At 42.4% G+C, this 13358-nt stretch overlaps 1 protein-coding gene across 1 annotated transcript; it reads right to left on the bottom strand.

Annotated features, from left to right (window-relative positions):
• Positions 1-9301: 9301 nt before the first annotated feature.
• LOC309474141 (adenosine receptor A3-like) lies at positions 9302-11931 on the bottom strand. The gene is made up of 2 exons (XM_082136511.1): positions 11559-11931; positions 9302-10026 (listed from the first exon to the last, which is right to left on the bottom strand). Exons 1-2 carry the CDS (start codon positions 11888-11890, stop codon positions 9345-9347), a joined length of 1014 nt encoding a protein of 337 aa, XP_081992637.1. The 5' UTR covers positions 11891-11931; the 3' UTR covers positions 9302-9344.
• Between the last annotated feature and the right edge of the window lie 1427 nt (positions 11932-13358).

Here is a 13358-nt window from a genome sequence, read left to right as displayed (position 1 = left end):
ACAGTTCCCACTTATAATGCACACTGCAAACCGCCCACAAAACCGACCTCAAACCTTTTCATCCAGATGGACACAGCAGGGCTGTAACCACTATGATAATTATAAATTGCCAAACTGAATTTCATACACTTAAAAATTATCGAACCCCTCTGACCTGCAGGACATTCTGGTTTGTGATCAAAATTGTAGGAAAACACTTCAACTAAGCCATCAGTAAACCATAGAAAGTTTATTATTACACAATTGAGTGATTCTGAGAACATAATGTTACTGAGTTCCAAAAAATCAAACTGGCTATAAACATCCATTTACAAAATTATTCAACTCCCAAAAGTAAATTTTAAAGGCCATTCCATGTGTGCAAAACCTTCCAGCTGTCATGATTCTGCCATCTAGTCTTTAATTTTCCCTGGTCTTGAGGCAGGATCATGACATACCCATGTTTTATGTGTAAGCACATGGCCATTTGTTTGGGCTGTGTGCTTGCGTTGTCTCGTCATGTAACCCCGCCCACTTGTTACCCTCGTTTAGTCATCATTGCTTTACCCTTGTCACCTGTTTCCCTCATTAGTTTCTCCCTATTTAATCCCCTTGTGTTTGCTGTCCTGTGCCGGTTCATTGTCATTCATTATGTGAAACCAACCGTGAGTAACCTGTTGAAAGTCTTGTGAAGAGTTTGATCCTGTCTTAGCTGTTAGTTTAGTGTTCAGTTTTCTGTCTGAGTCTTAGTTAGTGATGGCAAAATCGAGGCCTCCTGAACCAATGAAACAGTTGAACCAAATGTGCCATATTGTTTCGAGGCTTCGAATCAATCCGACACCCGTCTCAACGGTGACACCTAGTGGTCACTTGCAGGTGTTGATCTGAAACAACCTTGACGAGCCATTAAAAAAATGTGTTTTTTTTTTTAATTATTATAATGTTCTAATATGTGAAGCTTGTAACCTATAGGCTCCTCACTGTGCATAATGTTATTTTGGTCATGAAAAATGAATATTAATAAAAGAAATCAAGCCACAATGTCTCACTTTTTTAGAGATTTTTATTCAAAAATATTAATTTATCTGCTGTGGAAGGACTTAGCCTACTTCTTTTTTTACAGATAATTTCTCCAGCCTTTGAAAAAATCCTCTCACAAGGGACACTTGTTGCTGGCATACAAAGATATTTTTTTGCAAGGACATACAAATGAGGAAAGATTACTGCTCTCTCTTTCCAGTAAGTTAGTGGATCATGAGTTCTGGGCAAATACGCAAATTTCAAATTCTCCTCAAATGGCGCATCATGGATGATGTATTGTTGCAGTAGGCTAGCTGCCGATCACAATACACACATCTCACTTTATTTGGGGTTTCTAAATGGAAATGCTCCCACACCACTGATGTACGGCATCTCTTCTGGGGAGCCTCCATTTTATCTATCTATCCAAATCTATCTATCTATATATGAATCGATCTATGTATCTAGATATGTATCTATAATCTATGTATCTATATATGTATCGATCTATAATATATGTATTTATATATGTATCTATAATCTATCTATATATCTATCGATCTATAATATATGTATTTATATATGTATCTGTAATCTATCTATATATGTATCTATCTATTAATCTAGCTGTCTATATATATTTATATCTATGTATCTATTAATGTGTCAATATATGTATACTCTGTCTGTCTCTAGCCTATCAGTCAATGTGTTGTGTAAATTTAAATGTAAGTCTAAATTGCCTATAACTAATCAAATCGCACTATGTCACTATATCACCAAAAATCCGCTATCTCAAAGTCAAACTCCTCTCACAAAAACCCACGAGGTCAAAATGCGTTTATTTCACTTTTATACAGATGTGCGATTGTGTGGTCTGTTCCCGACCGTTCCAATCAAACGCTGATTCGGCGGACCACACCTGATGAAACACTTAGTGAAACACTTCGAGGCTTCGTTTGGTCATAGTCACGTGACATGGGTGTTTCGAATCACGCTTCGGATCAGTGTTTCGACACATCTGCGCTTCGGGATCTCGCAAAGCTTCGGAACGACTGTTTCGCTTCAGCCATCCTTAGTCTTAGTGTAGTCTTGTTAGTCTTATATAGTCGATCCTGTCTTATTTTGCCCCCTCGTGGGTTTTGTTTTTCTGTAATAAACGTAGTTCACTTGAATACTGTCTGCATTTGGGTTCATCTTCTTGCACCACCATAACACTAGCTCAATGATATCCTTTGGTTTCTGTTCTGCCACTGCTTTCTTCAAACCTCACCAAAGATTTTCAAGGACATTTTAATCTGGAGACTGAGCAGGCCAGGACTGATCCCTGAACAAAGCTTTGGTAGATTTGGGATAATTGACTTGACCGTGAAGACAGTGTTTTTCTGGTCATAAGTCAAGCCTTTTTTGTGCCAGACATACTTCTGATCCATGGGTCCAAAAAAGTTCCCTGGAAGGTTTTCTATGGTACCATACATTTTAAACTTAGAAACATTGCAGCCAGCTGTGTCTCTAGGAACTTTTAGTGTCCTATAGATGTTCTTGTAGCCATAGCCTTCTTGTCAGGATAATAACCAGAGGATTCAAGTGCAAGTAAAATATATGTTTAATAGAGAGCTGGTCAGATGCAGGGAGAGTGATGATGAGTAGTAGTCCGGAATGAAGGCACTTGGCAGCACAGGGATGCTGAGGACAAACCCGATCTCTCCGGTGATGATGAAGATGATGAAGATGACAATGATGACGATAGCAGTCCGGAGAAAACGGAGATGGATCGGAGACCGGAGACCAGGAAGTAGACGGCGTGAATGACAGGAGTGCAGGAAACGAACGACACACGGGAACTGGAGACAGGCAGGAACACACGGGAACATCCACAACGCTCTGACAAAGACAAGGTGACAACAAAGGGACTAAGTAGGGTTTGCTGATCAGCTGCAGCTGGTGTGCTGATCAGTGGCAGTGATCAGCGACCCCGCCCACATGCACACACACACAACACAAGACGAGAAAGGAGACAGCGAATTCATAAACCGTGACAGTACCCCTCCCCCCAGGAACGCCTCCTGGTGCTCCCAGAGGAACTTACCTGTTGATTGTAATCATCAATAAGGGAGTGATCCAGAATGTCCCTAGCAAGAACCCAACTTCTCTCCTCCGGACCGTAACCTTCCCAGTCCACCAGGTACTGAAATCCACGTCCCCTCCGTCTCGAGTCCAGAATACGATTGACCGAATACGTGGGTTCCCCGTCTACGAGTCGTGGCAGTGGGGGAACCGGGGCCGACAGATTAAGGTGAGAATGAAATACAGGTTTCAATTTGGAAAGATGAAAAACGGAATGAATTCTCCTGTACGCCGGAGGGAGTTTGAGTCGGACTGCCACCGGACTAAAGATCTTGGTGACAGTGAACGGGCCGATGAATTTGGGAGCTAACTTATTAGATACGGAGCGGAATGGAATGTTCTTGCTTGAAAGCCACACTTTTTGACCCATGACGTATACGGGAGGCCTTGACCGGTGGCGATCGGCCTTAGCCTTAGTGCTTAGAAACTAAGTCTCACGGGCTCTGGTCCATGTGCGGTGGCCTCCTCTGGAGGAAGGCGTGAGCGGAGGGGACAGCGACTTCGGATTCCAGACTCAGAAAAATTGGTGGCTGGTACCCTAGACTACACTCAAACGGAGAGAGGCCCGTGGATGACACTGGTAACGAGTTATGTGCGTACTCAGCCATAGAAAGTTGTTGGCTCCAGGATGAAGGATTCTTGGACACCAAACATCGCAACACTCTCTCCAAATCTTGGTTGGCTCGCTCGGTTTGACCATTGCTCTGGGGATGATAACCCGAAGACAGACTGACTGTAGCTCCTAGTAATCTACAAATCTCCTGCCAGAATTTGGACACAAATTGGGGCCTCCTGTCGGAGACCACGTCCATCGGGAGGCCATGTAAACAAAAGACGTGATCTAATACAGTCACCGCTGTCTCCTTGGCAGAGGGTAATTTGGGCAAGGGAATGAAATGTGCCGCCTTCGAGAACCGGTCCACTACGGTTAAAACAACCGTCATGCCATTAGAGGGCAGGAGGGCGGTGACAAAATCTAGCGCTATGTGGGACCAGGGTCTCGAAGGGACAGACAGCGGTTGGAGTAACCCATCAGGAGGTCGGTTAGACGTCTTACCAATGGCACAAACTGAGCAAGCCAAAACAAAACTGTGAATGTAGCGAGCCGTTAATGGCCACCGGAATCGTTGCTTTACTAAACAGCTGGTGCGGTTTACTCCTGGATGACAAGCCACGTTGGAGCAATGGCCCCATCGTATAACTTCGGACCGTAACTCCTCCGGTACAAACAATCGACTCGGTGGGCAACCGGGCAGGGGCGTTACCCCTTCTAAGGCTGTCTTGACCTTTGATTCGACCTCCCATGTGAGTGTGGAGATAACTACTTTCTTGGGTAAAATGCACTCGGAAGTAACCGGGTTTTCAGATGGATCAAAAATACGAGATAAGGAATCGGGTTTGATGTTTTTGGACCCCAGGCGGTACAAGAGATAAAAGTCAAAAAGTCAGAAAAAAAGTGCCCATCGAGCCTGCCTGGAGTTGAGTCTTACATTTACATTTTTACATTTATTCATTTAGCTGACGCTTTTTATCCAAAGCGACTTACAATTGCTATATATGTCAGAGGTCGCACGCCTCTGGAGCAACTAGGGGTTAAGTGTCTTGCTCAGGGACACATTGGTGTCTCACAGTGGATTCGAACCCGGGTCTCTCACACCAAAGGCATGTGTCTTATCCACTGCGCCACTACCACCCACGAGTCTTTTAGCAGATATGAAAGCTTTAGCTTAAGTTCTGCCAGTAAGACTTAATCACTACGTCACTTATTACCTATCTTTCTGTATAAAAGATCGGTACTTACACATGTTTGAGTTCGCAGATGCCGACGCGACAACAACCTCCACCCTCCCTACCACCACCAGGATGGTCCTGTCCATACCTCCCAGGGGGGTCGGCTGCGCCCCTGCCTTGTCTTCAGGCAGGAGATGCAGATCCGCTACCCTCGGATTACGAACTATGGACGAACTACGCCAAAGAACTTTAATAATGCTTGCTGGGCTGTCAATATATGTATGCTTCGTTACATCATTTTATCTCCCGAGTCATTCTGGTAGAACTAATATATTCAAGGTTCTTATGATCAGTCCAAACGATAAAAGGTACCCCCGACCCTTCTAACCAATGACGCCACTCCTCCAACGCCAACTTGACGGCCAACAACTCTCTGTTACCAATGTCATAGTTACGTTCGGCAGGTGATAAATGGTGGGGGGAAAAATGCGCAAGGATGCATCTTGTTGTCTGCGGAAGAGCGTTGGGAGACAACTGCACCTACCCCCATCTCTGACGCGTCGACCTCCACCACGAACTGACGTGAGGGATCAGGGGCGACTAAGATGGGAGCCGAAATTCAGCGACTTTTGAGGTTGCCGAATACAGCCTCGGCTGTATCGGACCACCTGAACGTTGTTCTGGGGAGGTCAAGGTGGTCAGAGGTGCGGCTAATTGGCTGAAGTTGCGAATGAAACGCAGATAGAAGTCGGCGAACCCCAGAAACCTCTGTAGGGCCTTACGGGAATCTGGACTTGGTCAATCTATCACAGCCTTAACCTTGTCAGGATCCATACGCACTCCCTCAGAAGAGACAATATAACCTAGGAAAGGAACAGACTGTGCATGAAAAGCGCATTTCTCCGCCTTGACAAAAAGCCCATTCTCTAGCAACCTCTGAAGCACTCATCTGACGTGCTGAACTTGTTCCTGGAGAGACGAAGAAAAAATCAATATGTCATCCAGGTAGACATATATGAATTGATCTACCATGTCTCTCAGCACGCCATTTGACGAGTGCTTGGAAAACCGCTGGGGAGTTGAATAGCCCGAACGGCATAACCAAGTATTCAAAATGGCCCCTGGGGGTGTTGAACGCGGTTCTCCATTCATCCCCCTTCCTGATGCGAACCAAATGATAGGCATTACGTAAATCCAATTGTATGACGACGGAGGATCCCTGCAACCGCTCGAAGGCTGAAGACATCAGCGGCAAAGGATAAGTATTCTTTACCGAGATGTTGTTCAACCCTCGGTAATCAATACACGGTCGTAGAGAGCCATCTTTCCTCCCCACAAAAAAGAACCCCGCCCCCGCTGGAGAAGAGGAAGGGCGGATGAATCCGGAGGCTAGAGAATCAGAAATATATTTCTCCATGGCCTCCCTTTCCGGAACAGAAAGTGAGTAAAGTTTGCCATTAGGCAGAGACTTACCTGGCACAGTCCATAGCACAGTCATAGGGACGATGCGGAGGGAAAGAAGCAGCACGGGACTTACTGAACATTTCCTTCACTTCCCCAGTCAACCCTCTGGCTATGCTGTACCAGCCAGGGGTGACCGAGGACGATGGGAGCCAGAGGTGAGTCCAGGAGGAAAAATGATATTTGTTCAGTGTGGTTGCCGGATGTGACGAGTGTCAGAGGGTTGGTGGTAAGTGTTATGGCGGGGAGTTCCTGACCCTTAAGTGCACTGACAGAAATGGTGTCCTTGAGAGGAGTGATGAGTATTTTGAGTGTCCGAGCCAACGATAAGTCCATAAAATGACCTTCCGCCCCCGAGTCCAGAAGAGCTTGACTAAGGTGGGACCGGGTTGCCCACAGCAGTCTTACCAGAAGGAGAGTAGAGGATGAGGTCTTATCCACGGAGATCCCGCCCGACAGTAGCCTCCTGTTTACTGTCGAGCTCCGTCTTTTACTGCACAGGTGTTCAAGTAGTGTCTGGCTCCGCCACAGTAGAGGCAAAGACCCCTGGATCTCCGTCGCTCTCTCTCCTCCCGGGAAAGCCGAGCTCTACCCACCTGCATGGGCTCGAGATCAAAAACGGGGCTGACCGCATCGCCACCGCTGGCCTGAGGGCTTTCAACGCTCACGGGAAGCTGGGCCGTCCTGGTCCGCTGCTCTAGTCGATGTAGGCGAGCGCCCACCCTCAAAGCCAACTCGATGAGCCTGTCGAGTTTCCCGGGCAGGTCCAGGGTGAAGATCTCCTTCTGGATGCGGTCAGCCAGCCCATGCAGGTACATATCCCACTGCGCTTCCTCATTCCAGTGGCACTCGGCAGCCAGGGTACGGAATTCGATCGAGTAAGCTGACACTGAGCGATTACCTTGGCGGAGATCAGCGAGTTGACGAGTTGACGAGCTGCCTCCCGTCCTGCAACCGCCTGGTCAAAAACCTGTCTCATCTCTTCTGAAAGTGCCTGGAACGAGGAACAGCATAGATGTTGGTTCTCCCACACCGCCGCTGGGCGCCGTGGGACAAGCTAGGTGTTGAAGCTGTTGGGTGAGCTCGGACATCTGTGCTACCAAGGCTTGCACTGCTCGTCCCGTGACGGCCAGGTTTTCCTCTTGTTGATCCATTCCGGAAATGCTTCGTGACAGGAACTCGTTCAGGTCTGGAGTACTTGCTGAGTCTGTCTTGGTCAGAGGGTTCTGTCAGGATAATAACCAGAGGATTCAAATGCAAGTAAAATATATGTTTATTAGAGAGCTGGTCAGATGCAGGGAGAGTGATGATGAGTAGTAGTCCGGTATGAAGGCACTTGGCAGCACAGGGACGCTGAGGACAAACCTGATCTCTCCGGTGATGATGAGGATGACGATGATGACGATAGCAGTCCGGGGAAAATGAAGATGGATCGGAGACCAGGAAGTAGACGGCGTGAATGACAGGAGTGCAGGAAACGAAGGACATACGGGAACTGGAGACAGGCAGGAACACACGGGAACATCCACAACGCTCTGACAAAGACAAGTTGACAACAGAGGGACTAAGTAGGGTTCGCTGATCAGACGCGGCTGGTGTGCTGATCAGCAACAGTGATCAGCGACCCCGCCCACACGCACACACACACACACACACACACACACACACACACACACACACACACACACACACACACAACACAAGACGAGAAAGTAGACAGCGAAATCATAAACCGTGACACTTCTTCTCTGGGCTTTTGTAAGAGCTTTTTTGTCTTGGCCATATTTGCTACTCAACTTCAGCACATGCATGGGATAAATTTATGCATAGATTACAACTAAATCTAATTAATTGTAATTATAGAGTTCCCAAATGTTTATAGTAACCCCAAGTAATAATATAGCATAAAGAAGATATTTTGATAGATACCCGTATAATAAAAATGGGTTCAAAATAACTTGAGGCTCTATTAACTTTCATTGTACAAAAAAAAACCATATTTAAAAATCTGTTGACGTGTGTGTACAGTACATTATGATTGTCACATTATGAACAACCTTTTTTTCATGATTAAGACAAGACTAAACTATATCAACATGCAATGCAATCTTGTTAACGAAAAAAAACAAAAAACATTTTTTTAATGGATTTTATTGACTAAAAAACCACAAAATTAGTCTTTTTCCGGAAGAGATCTGTAGGTGTGAACTTTTTTTTTTTATAGCTCTAAATATAAATATAGCCTCTATATTTCTTCTTTACATAAATTGTTAACAGAAAAAGACAAGAAAAAAAAGAAAAAAATTGTCTTTATTTTCAGTGACAAATAAGTAGGCAAGAATTTATTTGATATTTTTTTTTCTTTTCTTTTTTTAAAGGAGGACATTTTTTAAAACATAATAATAATAATTAAAACATCAAAAAGAACTGATACCAATGACTGCATCTTACTATTTAAATTATTAATAGATACAGGAATAAATTATTATAAATTATAAATTACTTACTATAATGCTTTCCTGATGGCAGAAGTTGATACATTGGAAATAAAACGTGGGTTGAATCACTATTGTCTTTGCATTCTTAAGAACCAATCACTCATAATTTAATTTAAGTGATGTGTACTCTCTTACACCCATGACTGTCATTGCAGTTTTAACAAGTGTAAACTGTGATTTTGATTGTAATAATAGACCTGTTCTACCTCCTGAAATTTAGTTTCCATCCATTTTCCATCCAACTATTTCCCAAACCACTGGTCCAATGTGGGTACAGCGTAATATCATACAATTATAAATTCCTTTTTAATTGATTATTAAATTGTTTAATTAAGGCTTATACAACAGTTTCCAAGACAGAGTTCAAGATACATCTTACTGGAGCTGCCAGATAGGAAAGTTTCAGATAATTTTTAAAAAGCAAGTACAAGCTATGCAAAAGCGGCAGACCATTTGTATAATTGAACTTTTGTCTGTGTAATTCTAGCCCTGGTCTCTCTACTTCTTGTGTGTGAGAACAGACTCATGCTAACCGTTCTGATTGGTGGCTAAAACCACCTGTGGGTTTATTTTCATTGTACACCTGACGATGCTGTTTGAGTTGCTGTTGCCATTATTTTCCAAAGTCTGACTGCTCTGATCTTCCTTCTGCTCCGTGCTTGTCAGCTTCGTCAAGATGCTTTTATATGCCTTCTTAATCTTAGGGACCTTAAAAGCGTACACTATTGGGTTAACTGCGGAGTTGGCGTGAGAGAGGAGGATGCCGATGTGAATGGCGATAGTGGGCACTTTGACAATTTTGTAATAATCAAGTGTGTTCATTATGTGCAGCGGAAGCCAACAAACGGCAAACAGAACCAGCACCAAAGCCAGAGAATTGGCCAGTCTCCGCTCCTTACGGTAAAACGACCTGGACTCCACGGGGCGCCCGACCTCCTTTCTCAGCTGTTTGGATATCATATTGAAGAGTAACAAGTACAGGGCCATCATGATGATGGTGGGTGGTAGGATGCAAGCAAGGAAGTTGAAGTTGACCATGTATGACATGGGTATAACCGTGATGAAATGACATGTAATAGTGGAGTTTTCTCTTGTTGTAGTGTCTTCGTTGTGCCATCCGAACATGGGTATGAAGCCTAGTATAGAAGCAGAGAGCCAACATACAGTGACCGCGGCCCACAAATGCTGCTTTTTGACTGATCCTCTGTACCTGAAAATCAGTGAGAAATTATCTTTATATATCTTCAACGGTACTGTGTATGTATGTATGTATGTACATATATAGCCTACACACTGCCTTTCAAAAGTTTGGGTTTGGTAAGATTTTTTGGTAACACTTTACAGTAATGTTTCATCAGGCAATGTTAGTTAACAACTTTAGTTAACATGAACTAAGAATGAACAATATTTTGAAAGCATTTATTAATCTTAGTTAATGTTAATTTCAACATTTACTAATACAATGTATGTTTTAAGTAAGGGATAATGTAGAGCATTTGACATAGCGAATACAATCCCGACAGGCTGATTGTCGGGGTCTTGAATCAGCCTGAAGGGGTTGTATTCGCTTATAACAATCGCCTCACTCTACATTATCCCGCTTATTACATGGCTACCTACCAAATAAATCAATAATTTGACACAAAATATTGATTTAAAAAGGAGTTTGTTGATTTAAAAACGATCGTATTGCTTCCGCTAAAGAAAATAGTCCATTCCATCTCTACGGTTAGAATCCTGCGTCCATATCAACGCTGTTTTTCATGGCAACGGTGTGTTATACTTCACAGCGTCTGTTAGCAAGAAATAAGAGACCGCATTCTACATTAGGATTCAACCAAGCCATGTAACAGACCGCTTTCAGATTATTATCAATGTTGAAAACAGTTTTATATTTTTGCCCCCTTGTTGACTAAAAGTATATATTTGGCAATTAATTACATCATGAAAAGTGCAGTATTTCAATAATTAAAAATCATATTATAAAAGTAAATCAGAATCATGATTTCATGTTTTACTTCATTTGTTCAGTGAACCCTATTTAAAGGGATAGTTCACCCAAATATGAAAATTAGTCAAAAGTTTTTATTTGTAAATAAAAGCCTAAATTCAAACTGTTCAAAATTTGGACTAAACCGCTCAATTCATATGGATTAGTTTTATAATCTCTTTATGAGCTTTTCGAAGCGTCAAAGTGGTAGTTGTGTAGCTGTCAATCGAGGGACAGAAATCTCTATCTCTATCAAAAAGTTCTTCATTTGTGTTCCAAAGATGAACGATAGTCTTATGGAAAAAATTATGACAGAATTGTAATTTTTGGGTGAACTAACCCTTTAATGTCACATTATGGAAGCATTTGGGAGCAAAATGTCTAAAACGAAACCTCAAGTGCTCCAATTTTCCTTATTGAGGAATATCTTTGCCAGCTCTATGTTTGCTACAGTAGTTTTCTGTGTTGGTCAATGGCAACATGATGATGTCGGGCAAAACAGAACGTGGTTTTTTAGAGGCAGAGCGAGCGATTTTGATTGCAGATTATAGAATGAATAAATTCTTAACATACATTAACATACACACGTGCAAATGCGGTCCAACCCTTTTTTCAGGTTGCATGTTATTCAGTATGATAAAAATGAGTGTGCATCATCTCTGAGAAACGCTCAAGTTTGATTTCCTCCTAATCAGTAAGCTTGATCAGTTTGGCTCTCAATATGAAGCAACACGACTGTTAAAAGTTCAAACCTGAGAGGCTTATAAACACGCAGGAATCGGTCCACAGCGATGGCCAACAAGGAGTAAACGGAGGCCTGGGTCAACACAATGACCACACAGCTGATGAAGAGGCAGCAGTGGAAACTAGTCTTCAGCCGTCCATCAACTATCACTGCGAAAGGCACAGCAACCATCCCCACCAGAAAATCAGCCAGCGCCAGCGACACAATGAAGCAGAACGTGGTCTGACTCAGGGCTCGACACGACCACACGGCCCAGATCACCAGCACGTTCCCCAGACAGCATCCCACAGCGATGAGCACCTCCACAGAGGTATAGATCACCTTCTCACCATCAGACATGGTGGAGACTGAAGGCACAAGATCTCTACAGGAACTTACTTGAAATAGTCGTGGTTAAAATAGGAAGTTGTCTTCACTCTCTCAAAGAGCCATGCATAACCAAATATGCACACACACACTCACTCACACGCACACACACACACACACACACATACATACACATACTCAAGATTTTTTGCTTGATCAGTACTTCGAAGTGGCTTGTATGCTGCAAGTATACAATGTGTTGTTTATTTTTTTGAAGGAAATTAATACTTTTGTTCGGCAAAAGTGACAGTAAAGACATTTATGATGTTACAAAAGATTTCTATTTCAAATAAATGCTGTTCTTTTGAACTTTCTATTCATTAAATATTCCTGACTAAAAATGTATCGCGGTTTCCACAAAAATATGAAGCAGCACAACTGTTTTCAGCATTGGTAATAATCAGAAATGTTTCTTGAGCAGCAAATCATCATATTATAATGATTTCTGAAGGATCATGTGACACTGAAGACTGGAGTAATGATGCTGAAATGATGCAGCTTTGATCACAGGAAGAAATTACATTTTGAAGTTACATTACAATAAAAAACAGGTTGTGATAAATATTTCACAATATTACAGTTTTTTACTCTATTTTTGAATGCATCAAATGTATGAATGTGGGTGAGCATAAGAGACTTCTTTCAAAAACATAAAAAATATATATATTTTGAACTGACATTTTGAACAGTACTGTACGTATATAGAATATCAGTTTCTGGAAGTATGTTGTATCTAAGTTTGAAGTGCTCTAATTTCTCTGTTTATCTCTGTGGTCGTGTGGCATCAAATTGTGGCTAATCTCGTGTCTAGTAAAGTAGGAAGTTGTTGGTTTTCTTTTTCTTTTTCTTTTTTTGCAATAGGCGAGTTGCCAATAGTTTTTGACTGGATCCTAGACTATTGGCAAGTAATGATTTGAAAAAGAAAGAAAAAAGTGTTGGCATTGGGATATCTGCTTTTGCTTGTCATTTATGTCTATCATAAAAAGGTTTCCTTTGTTTAGTTTTGATTCATGTTTTTATGACTATGCAAATGAAATTTTACTTTTGCAATTTTCCGGGAACCAAAAATAGGATTAAGCAATTTTCATTCGATCGCAGACTTCTTGATTTCTATGAAACAGTTCCCACTTATAATGCAAACCGCCCACACAACCGCCCACCTCAAACCTTTTCATTCAGACGGGCACAGCAGGGCTGTAACCACTGTGATCATTATAAATGGCCAAATTGAATTTCATACACTTGTATTTAAAATTATCGAACCCCTCTGACCTGCAAGACATTCTGGTGTTGTGAACAAAATTGTATGAAAACACTTTAACTAAGCCATCAGTAAACCATAGAAAGTTTATTATTACACAATTGAGTGATTCTGAGAACATAATGTTACTGAGTTAAAAAAATCAAACTGGGTATAAACATCCATTTACTAAATTATTCT

Source organism: Leuciscus leuciscus (genome assembly GCF_965113295.1).
Source record: "Leuciscus leuciscus genome assembly, chromosome: 14".
In the NCBI taxonomy this organism is placed as follows: domain Eukaryota; kingdom Metazoa; phylum Chordata; class Actinopteri; order Cypriniformes; family Leuciscidae; genus Leuciscus; species Leuciscus leuciscus.
The sequence above is the reverse complement of the archived record's forward strand: the minus strand, read 5'-3'. Positions and strand labels throughout refer to the sequence as shown.

Bases quoted from the DNA above. Each gene is read 5' to 3' on its own strand.
- LOC309474141 (XM_082136511.1), bottom strand. From the start codon at position 11,890: ATGTCTGATGGTGAGAAGGTGATCTATACCTCTGTGGAGGTGCTCATC. The intron at 10,027-11,558 runs GTTTGAACTTTT...ACTGATTTTCAG, and splicing joins CGTGTTTATAAGCCTCTCAG to GTACAGAGGATCAGTCAAAA.